This window comes from Grammomys surdaster, unplaced genomic scaffold (genome assembly GCF_004785775.1).
Source record: "Grammomys surdaster isolate TR1022 unplaced genomic scaffold, NIH_TR_1.0 126398, whole genome shotgun sequence".
Classification (NCBI taxonomy): domain Eukaryota; kingdom Metazoa; phylum Chordata; class Mammalia; order Rodentia; family Muridae; genus Grammomys; species Grammomys surdaster.
In genome coordinates, this window is record NW_021621192.1 from 780,950 (window position 1) to 790,473 (window position 9,524).

General features: G+C 36.5%; 1 protein-coding gene across 1 annotated transcript in view; it reads left to right on the top strand.

Moving 5' to 3' along the window:
• Epha6 (EPH receptor A6) overlaps positions 1-9,524 on the top strand; it is a 900,945-nt gene that overhangs the window by 763,731 nt on the left and 127,690 nt on the right. The window contains exon 13 of the mRNA XM_028760223.1: positions 5,270-5,331. Within this exon, the coding sequence (XP_028616056.1) occupies positions 5,270-5,331 (62 nt within the window). The remainder of the gene's footprint in view (positions 1-5,269; positions 5,332-9,524) is intronic.

Consider the following 9,524-nt stretch of genomic DNA (forward strand, 5'->3'; position numbering starts at 1 on the left):
TTGAAACATCACATAGTGCTGAAATATCACATAGTACCTATTAAGTATGTGATTTTTATGTACAAGTAGTAAATTATTAGATTAAAATGCATTAAGTTTTAACTCATAAATGTAAAATAACTTAAGATTCAAAGTCATTGAAGATGAGTTTTGCTTGGGAGAGTTTCTGATACTCACTAGGCAAAACTTTAAAAATACAACAGTTCCGGAGGTCAGGCCTCTATCCTCGCCTTCGCAAGTTTAGAATTGCCACAGCCCTTCTATACTTAGAGAAGGGGGGAGATGTCAGGGGCAGCCCTGCTTACACACTGTAGGCCTAAAATCAGCCATAGGCCTAAAATCAGCAATAGGCCTGTCATACATGTATACTAACACCAAGTCTTGGGTCTCAGTGGAAAAACATTGAAACAGATGGCTATAAGCTAATGTAAACAGGCAGCTTTTGTGGAAATTTATAAGCCTGAGTAGTCATAGACCTTGTAAATAGGTAGCCTGGGCAGACAATACCAACTTAGATAAGGACAAGCAAGTCATAGGCAGAGTCATAGAGAATTGTCCCCTGAACTTTCACCTAGCCGATACCCGATTCTGAAGATATCTATATTCCCCCTGAACACCCACACTCCAGTGTCATTCCCTTCCCCCACATCCTGCCTTTCTGTGTTTATAACCCCTGTGTGAATTAATTATGATTTGAGAGAAAAAAAGAAAAAAGAAAACAAAATAATTAAAAAAAATACAACAGTTCCTCAATTTTAACAGTTATCATGTGAATAAAAATAATAATTTAGTACATTATATCTTTTCAGATTTAGATTATCCATATCTGTGGAAAACATTACATGGATAAGAAAATTATTTCATTTATTATCAAACCGAGAGAAGATTATAATTGTAATTCGCTCTCTATAAAGCAGACAGGGAGGAAGAGTAGATAAAATAACTGGCTCAAGGAGTGCTGAATTGCATGAAGGTAAAAAGAAAAAAAATACCAGGGCTCTGTCAATCCGAGTTATCACTGCAGGTTTATAGCCTGGTAGACAAAATATAGACATGATCGAATGTTAAGTAAGCTGGAATGATTTAAATCTGTAATAGAGTTCTGAGGTTGTTGAGATTCATTTCGATTCTTCATTTTACTGGCTGCACATTAGAAATTGCTGAGCTGATTCAAAACACCACATCCCGCACAGGCTCGTTACTTATATAAAAATGGCAAATTTCCGTAATCCTCTTCTATCACAAATCTTCTCTGAGGAAAACCTATTTCATTAACAAAGAGTTTCTCTGGGATTTTTATGGAGAAATTTAAAGGATGATTTTGTTTTCTTTTCCTTAATACCATCATGAGAATAGTTGAGTCTTTTAATTGTGTGGATTCCGCAAACCTCTGTAATCAAAGTCATGGTAGGTGTTGGGAAGTACTTGAAAAAAATTTGAATATATAATATATATTTTATATCTATTATATGTCTTGTTGTGTGAGTACATGCATATATTATATATAAATACTTTAATGTTTCAAATGAAAGAAAATAGTTATTGTCATCTACAATAGCAAAGGACGATAAAGGAATTTTGTGATTATCTTAATATAAGTGATTTCTCATATTGTGTTTCTTACATAATTAAGACTACCCATAACAATATCTGCATATTTATAATTTTTCAATCTTGAAAATAGTAACTTTGGGTGGCCTGGGAGATGCAATATCAAACCAATGAACTTTCTGTAAATTAGGTGGTAATTTTGAGAACTAACTGTGGTTAAAGCATCCTGGAGTTTGCTCCTTGTCGATAGCACAATTCAATCAGTAGGATGATGCTGTGTTATGAGGCATTTGAGGTAACAGACTAAAATGTACTAAAGAAATGAGCTCAGATATTTTTGAAAATTTAGAAATGGAATCGATTACTTCCAAGTATATCTTCTAGGAGCAGTCATACTCCTAGAATATATGCTATATGATTTACATATGTAATTGTGCATATTGAAAAAGCAAGACAAAAAAAGCATGGTTACTAAAACCCTTTCCTCACCTAAAACAGAAATAAAGGATAGCATCCAAATTTTTATAAGTTCCCTTATCCCTATGTATTTTTTGACATACATGCAATAGGGGACAACACCTTTGTGTTTAATCTTCACATTATACTGTCAGAGTTAGGGTTTCCATGCTGTGCACAGACACCATGATCAAAGTAAATCTTATAAAGGACAACATTTAATTGAGACTGGCTTACTGGTTCAAAGTTCAGTTTATTATCCTCATGACAGGCAAACATGGGGCTGGAGGAGCCGAAAGTTCTACATTTTCCTCCAAAGGCAGACAGGAGAAGACTGACCTTGAACACTGCTTGCCCCAGTCTCCTGGGATTAAAGGCATGTACTACTTTGCCTGGGCCTAAGCTTTTCATGGCCTCTGCGCTTCAAGATCTCCATGACAAGATCCAGGTCAGAAGCCTGTGTCTTCCAGCCTTGAGCTCTGGATCACAGGTGTGCCCTCCATTTCTGGATTGTAGTTAATTCTAAATGTAGTCAAGTTGACAACCAGGAATACTATCACATATACCTACATAGTCTCTATAGAAAACCATTAGGAAATAAGTTACAGATTAAATTCTAACAGTAGTCTGAAAAGAAACCCACAATTCTTCAATCCAACTCCTCTCCACTGACATTGCTGTATAAAATGCAAGAGAATGGCTCAAATGAAGCTTCTAATTCACAAGAAACAGAGGGAGTCTTCCTCTAATTCATTATTGTTCTTATGAGAAGTGAAACTTGGCACTTATGGGTTTAAGAGTGCCAAAAGTATCTACAAAAGAGTTAGTAATAGATAGAACTAAGCCCAGGATACTTTGAGTTCATATCCTTAAAAATCTTGCTGAAATAATTTAGTGTTAATTTCACAAGGATAGTGAAATCAATCAGAAAACATAGATCGATTTTATGAAGTACCTAATATGCTCAGACCTATGTGAAGCAACTCTCAGAAATCCAATGAGTGAGGACACAAGTCTCTACAAGAAAAAAAGACAGCCAAGCAACGTGATAAAGACCAAGCGTAGCATATCACAGCATACACAACAGCAGAGATAGGAGTTTAAGGGAAACATCAGTGCAAAACCTTGCAAGAATATGCAGTGTTTAAATTCTGAAGTGTGGAGTAGGGATTGGGGGCGTTATGGTAGTATTGCAGAGAGGAACAAATTAAGAAATAACTCCAACAGGTAAATAGCAAAATGGAAAGCAGAAGGCAAAATTGAGCAAGTGAAAGTGATAGCCAGGAGAGCTAAGGGTAGCAAGGAAGGTTAGGAAGATGATGTCCTTCACTGAAGAGAATGATTAACCAGAAATAGAGGTATCATCCAGTAATCTTTTCTGAGATGCAACCATATCATAAAGGATCAAATATCCCAAGTACCAGACAGAATGACTACTAATGCTATTTGCTGGCTTGGCTCAAGAAACACAGTTCACTTTTCTATCCCTTGATTTCTTTATCTGTGTAATAGGGATGAAGCAATTCAAGAAAGTTTATACAAGCGCTTTTGATTCTAGTAACACTCACATTATTGAGAAATAGATGCTTAAAAATGAACACTCGACAATAATGGTCAAGAGATATTACAGAGGCATGAAAATACAGCGGGAGGATGATTCAGGTACCCAGGGCAGTAACTCAACATTCCTTCTAAATACTCATAACCCAATACCATTCTACTTGAATGTTTGCTCAGAATTTGATGTTGAGGTACAAAGCTGGCCTCTTTATCCAACCAACTTTTCTACTTAAGTGTTAGCTTTAGATTCTTACTTTTTGGCTCCCTAAAATCAGTGGACAAATAAAAGACAGAATGTCAGGTTTTCATGTTTAAACCATGTCTTCTCGATTTTTATCTATAACAGTGCTGACAGTTCATCTCACCTCTATAATTGGTGATAAAGTTCCTTGTTCATATGGGTAAGATTAATAGCTTTGAAGGGCATTATAGAACATAAGTTAATATTCTCTCCAAATGGAAAAATTCCTTAAGTTTGAATTCTATGCATGATAAATTTGGAGCTTCATTGCACCTTTTAACCTTTAGCTCATCTTTCTTTAAAATATACATTCAAATGTAAAATCTAGCATTTGCATACATTGAAGCAATTTCTGATGACTACCGTTGCTAACCTGCAAGACTTTGAGTTCAGAAAAAGAAGCTTGAAATACGAGCCAACATTTTCATCGTTGGCATTGGCACAGTTTCTTTCCAGATCTTTGTGTGTGTGTGTGTGTGTGTGTGTGTGATGAATATAGCTATGTGCCATTCAGATTGAATCATCAAGACTTCTAATAGGAAATAAAAATAATGTAGAAAGAAAAAGTAAGCATTGATAGATTCCTATTTCAGGTAAATATCATTTTCCACTCAATTGAAATTTTATCTTTTAAACCTGTGCAATTGGAAAGAGTAAATATATTCCCTTCTTTGAAACAAATCAAAGTTATTTATGTCAAATACTCCACCTAATAGAGATGTATTGGGCACTGTAACAATTGATGTGCTCCAAGAAGTAAACGATGCCCACTTTCTGATCTTCGCATCTGCATTTGATTACAAGTCAGAGTTGCCTGTTTTTCATGCACTGCCATCGTCCTTCTGCTTATCAAATCTGTGTCCAATGAAGAGATGATCGGGCATGCGTGCAGATCCTGCCCGGTGTGCAGCATCCATCAATCTACTGAAAATTATTCTGCTTGGAATCCCTTAAAAGCAGTCTATGTCTGCTCTTTTATAAGGACTCAAGGAGGATTTATGAATTTCTCCTTTCCGCTTTGATTTAGAAATAATTTCAGAACTGCCCACTCTAATGTAAGTCAGGGGGAAATACTGCAGCATCATAGAATCTACACCAAACTTCAAGGACAGCAGCAGGAACCATTTAAACCATGATTTGGGCCTGTTGGTTGTCATGTATGGGAGAATATAGGACAAAAATACTAAAATCTACATAAGCAATCACAAGACATTTTGTAAAACATGTTTGATTCCTTTGTAACTCAGATTTTAATCTCTGTCCCTTTATAAACTCAAAAAGAAATAATACAATAGAGACATAAGGAGATGCATACATGAGTAGGCTTTCGTGAAAGAGGTTGAAAAGTGAAGTTCATCTTTTAAAAATGCAAATAAATTAGCTACTATAGCCAGAGATCCCTCCCTGCAGCACATCTCTCTTTAATGGCTCTAACCATGTGTGTCCCTTGCTCTCTTGCAGGCCGGCCAGTAATGATCGTGGTAGAGTATATGGAGAATGGATCTCTAGACTCCTTTTTGCGGGTGAGGTGCTTTTCTCTGATTTAAATAAGCTATTCTGAGATCTAGGCTTGAAATCATTTATCATAAATTAATTTTTGCATAATGTCATGCATGAGTTTTCTGTGGAGAATGACAGCAATTTCCTCTGATGCATTTCTCTGATTCTGCGATGCATTAAAGCATTACTGAAGGAATAAGATGTACACAATAATAATTGATTTCTCCTATAAATTTACTAGACATATTAATGATATATATATATATATATATATATATATATATATATATATATATATTACTATGAGTAAAGAAGTAAAAGGTAAAACTCAGTTGCCATTTATAGCTATTCATGAAGCCATATCATGCAATTTAGTATGGTATTTTGTGCATTTCCTAAAGTGCTGAGTCCTTACATTGCTGGGCACTTACCAAAATCCTGCCAATTTTGTTTTGTCCTTGTGTCCATTTGTCTGTTTAAGGAGGAAAAGAAAGAATAAGAGCCCCTTGGCAGTGTTATATTTTAAAACAAAAATCTTAAAAACCGTTCTGTTGAAGATGACTCCACATAAATATATAGGGGGACAAAATAAAGCTAAGGAAGTGTTATAACATTATTTTCCAAAATGTGTTCATCACATGTTAAGATTTAAAGCACCATAATGTGCTTGGAAAATACATATTGACAGTGAAAAACGAAATATGAAAATATTCACTGCAGTAAATGTTTTTATCCCCAGGAGAGGTGCCATATTTGCATACCAGTGTACTCGTCAATAATCCAACAAATGGCATAAGCATTAACTGTGGTTATGAAATGGCTGAGTTTTCTTCCATTTGCAAGGTGTTGTCTCTCTCTTTATTTTCATCTCGTTTTCTGTTCGTTGCTATTTGGACAGTTTCCATTTGCATCTAGTCTGCCTCCCGTGATCTCATTTCCACTTGTTTTGATTGGTTCCTGTTCTCATCTTCTAACTGCTCTGTGTATTTGTACTGCGACTTGACTTGATGTCCAGATTCAATCCCTGAAGCTGAATTCAGCAACATCTTCAGGTTGTAATAAATAGAAACTACTTCTACAGGACACACTCTTGACCAAGCATGCCCTTTAAAGCAAAATGAAATTCATAGTTTGTGGACATCCACTCTCTTCTCTCTGCTGTGTTCATTCAGAGTGTGCTGTTTTATATCTTAAGTTCATTACCTCTAAATCCTCTAAATTATTTTAGAATAATTTATCAGGGCCACCTACGGTGCTCAAATGCATATACACTTATGTCTTTCCATTATTTTTTTTCAAAACACATTTTTATCAAATATATAACAAAATGACTCATTATCTAATAATGTGGGGCAGAGGTGAGTGTTACATTTTTTTGTAACAACTACCCAAAGCCAATATAACAGAAAATAATATAGCAGACATTCAATTTAAATTACTGCTGAAAATTGGATCAAATGGCTAGTAAAAAAAAAAAATAGGTGAAAATGTTAGTTTCAGACACACTTTTTATTTTACTGGTCCAGGAATAAATTACAATATGATATGAAAAATCAATAATTAAAAGATAGGAACCTTTTATATCATAAGCTTATAAATGATATATTTTATGAGTTATCTTTTCAAAACTATCATTTTCCAGCTCTAATTATGTACTGTATCTAACAGCCTAGGAAATGGCAAAGGTTTAATGGGTGATGGCCATTGTTACTACTACTATGAGAATCTAGAAGTCTATGTCTGTTCATTTCTACTCTGCCTCATACTGACTTTGAATGTGCTCATAGATTTCCTGGGTCTTTTCTCATCTGTCTGTATAACCGCATGGTGTATACTATCTGCGTCCTACAGTTGTTAAAAGAACCTTATTGACCATTTTAAACTTTACAAGAAAAGATCCAAACACAGGGCTTCATGACTCCAAAAGTGGTGAATTTCCATATTATGAGTTTTCTGATTAAATTGATATTTATTTGCTTCTCCTTACAAGTCACTGCCAACACGGCGTGTGGAGAGTATCATCTCTGTACATGCCTCTCTCGCTAATGTAAAAATTATATCATTGAATTAGAGAAAGAACTCTAAAAGCTTTAGAAATCAAATAACCCATTTGATAAAGTGGCTAACGAAGCGAAGATAAGGTTCTCAAAAGGTGAATTACAAATGGCCAATAAACGTAAAATCCCTATCCATTGAAGTAATGCAAATAAAACTACCTTGAGATCCCACTTTACCCTTATATTGACATTCATACAGAAAACAAATACCAAATGATGGGAAGGATGTGGACAGAGGGGAGCCTCTCATACATTGCTGGTATAAATGTAAACTCATCCTCCTATTATGGAAATCAATATGAGGTTAATCAAAAACCCCGAAATAGAGCCACCATTAACCCTTCCTTACCACCCTGCATACTTATCTGAAGCACTCTGCTGGAGACCAGTTCCAGTTGCAAGGTGCAGGTCCTGAGACAGGGAAGGGGGATTGGTGAAAATGAAGATGTTGATGCCTGTTGTCAACAAATAGCCTGAGACATCTTTATTTATACAATCACAAGCCTGTTCTCCTGAGCAGTGACATCAATGGTTATTTTACTTTAAAAAAAAATCATACCATCAGCATTATAGAAGCCCCGTCATTATAAAAAACCCTCAAGAGTTCCCTTTCTCCTTCTCCACTCTCACTGGGCCAATCGCCACCCACCCCCAAACTTATTTTGCACTATAAAGTACAATTTGGGCAAGCCAAAAATAAAAGTCTAGCCAGACATGTCCTGTGGACATGAGCATATAACCAGCTGGGAGCAAATGCAGTTACATAGTTATGCAAGGTGAGAGACAGACTAAACACTTGAGGGTATAAGTCCAGTCATCAGATAGCATCCCTCTATCATAATCTTTTTAAATTGCAGACGGAAACGTGCTCATTTTACAAACAACCTTTCCTGATATGCACCCATCAACTCCTGATACCTTCTTTTTAGGCACCACTTTTAAGTCTGTATTGATCAGACATAGCTTCCTCAGAAGAGTTAGGCAAACAAGACCCATTGCTCTTCTTAAGTGCCACAGGGTCACTCAGTGTGACTGTAGTGAACAGTATCTGAAGAGAACAGCGTATGAGTGCTTCTCTGAGGGGACTCTACTGTGGCGAGGCCAATGGAAACCCTTGGACTCTAGTGAAGGAAGGCCCATGAAAAGCTCTTCCTACTTGGGAGAGACCTGTGATGAATTTGGTGGCCTCTATGCTTATTCCCTAGATTTTGTGTGCTACAAGCTCTCCTAGCTTTTGCTATGCTGTTTCTCTAGGTTGCTATGTAGTGTTGTTTCTCTAGGTATATGAGTTCTTGTCCCAAAATACCCAGAAACAATGGTCACGTCTGGAATATCAACAGAAGTAGACAGAGGAGAGGAGAATTTTAATCCTAGAAAGAATCATACTTTCAGCCTCTATGATCCCGACCTTGGCTTGTGACTGACAAAATGAAACTAAATATTGCTATGAATATAAACAGCATAGCAAAAGCTAGGAGAGCTTGTAGCACACAAAATCTAGGGAATAAGCATAGAGGCCACCAAATTCACCACAGGTCTCTCCCAAGTAGGAAGAGCTTTCCATGGGCCTTCCTTCACTAGAGTCCAAGGGTTTCCATTGGTCTCGCCACAGTAGAGTCCCCTCAGAGAAGCACTCATACTCTGTTCTCTTCAGATACTGCATGGCCACCTCCAGGACTCTAACTCAGTAGAACACAAAGGTATTTGCATATTGGTGTTGATTGCAGCACTATTCAAAATAGCTCAGTGACAGATCCAACCTTTGTGGCTGGCAACAGAGGAATGGCTAAAAATGTGCTGTGTGTTGCCAGGAGACCATTTTCAGTCATACACAAGAATGAAGTATACTATTTGCAGGAAATTGGATATTACTTAAGATAGACATATTAATCTAATTGTCATCTCAGAATGACAAATATCACATGTTTCTCTCATATGGTATCTTAGTTACTGTTCCTTTGTTGTGAGAAGACACCATGTCTAAGGCAACTATTAGAAGAAAAAGCTTGCTTACAATTTCAGAGGTTTATTCTATTACAATCATGGCAGGAAGCATGGTGGAAGAAGGCAAGCAGGTCCTGGAGCAGTAGAACAGCATCCTAATCCATAAACAGAGAGAGAGAGAGAGAGAGAGAGAGAGAGAGAGAGAGAGAGAGAGA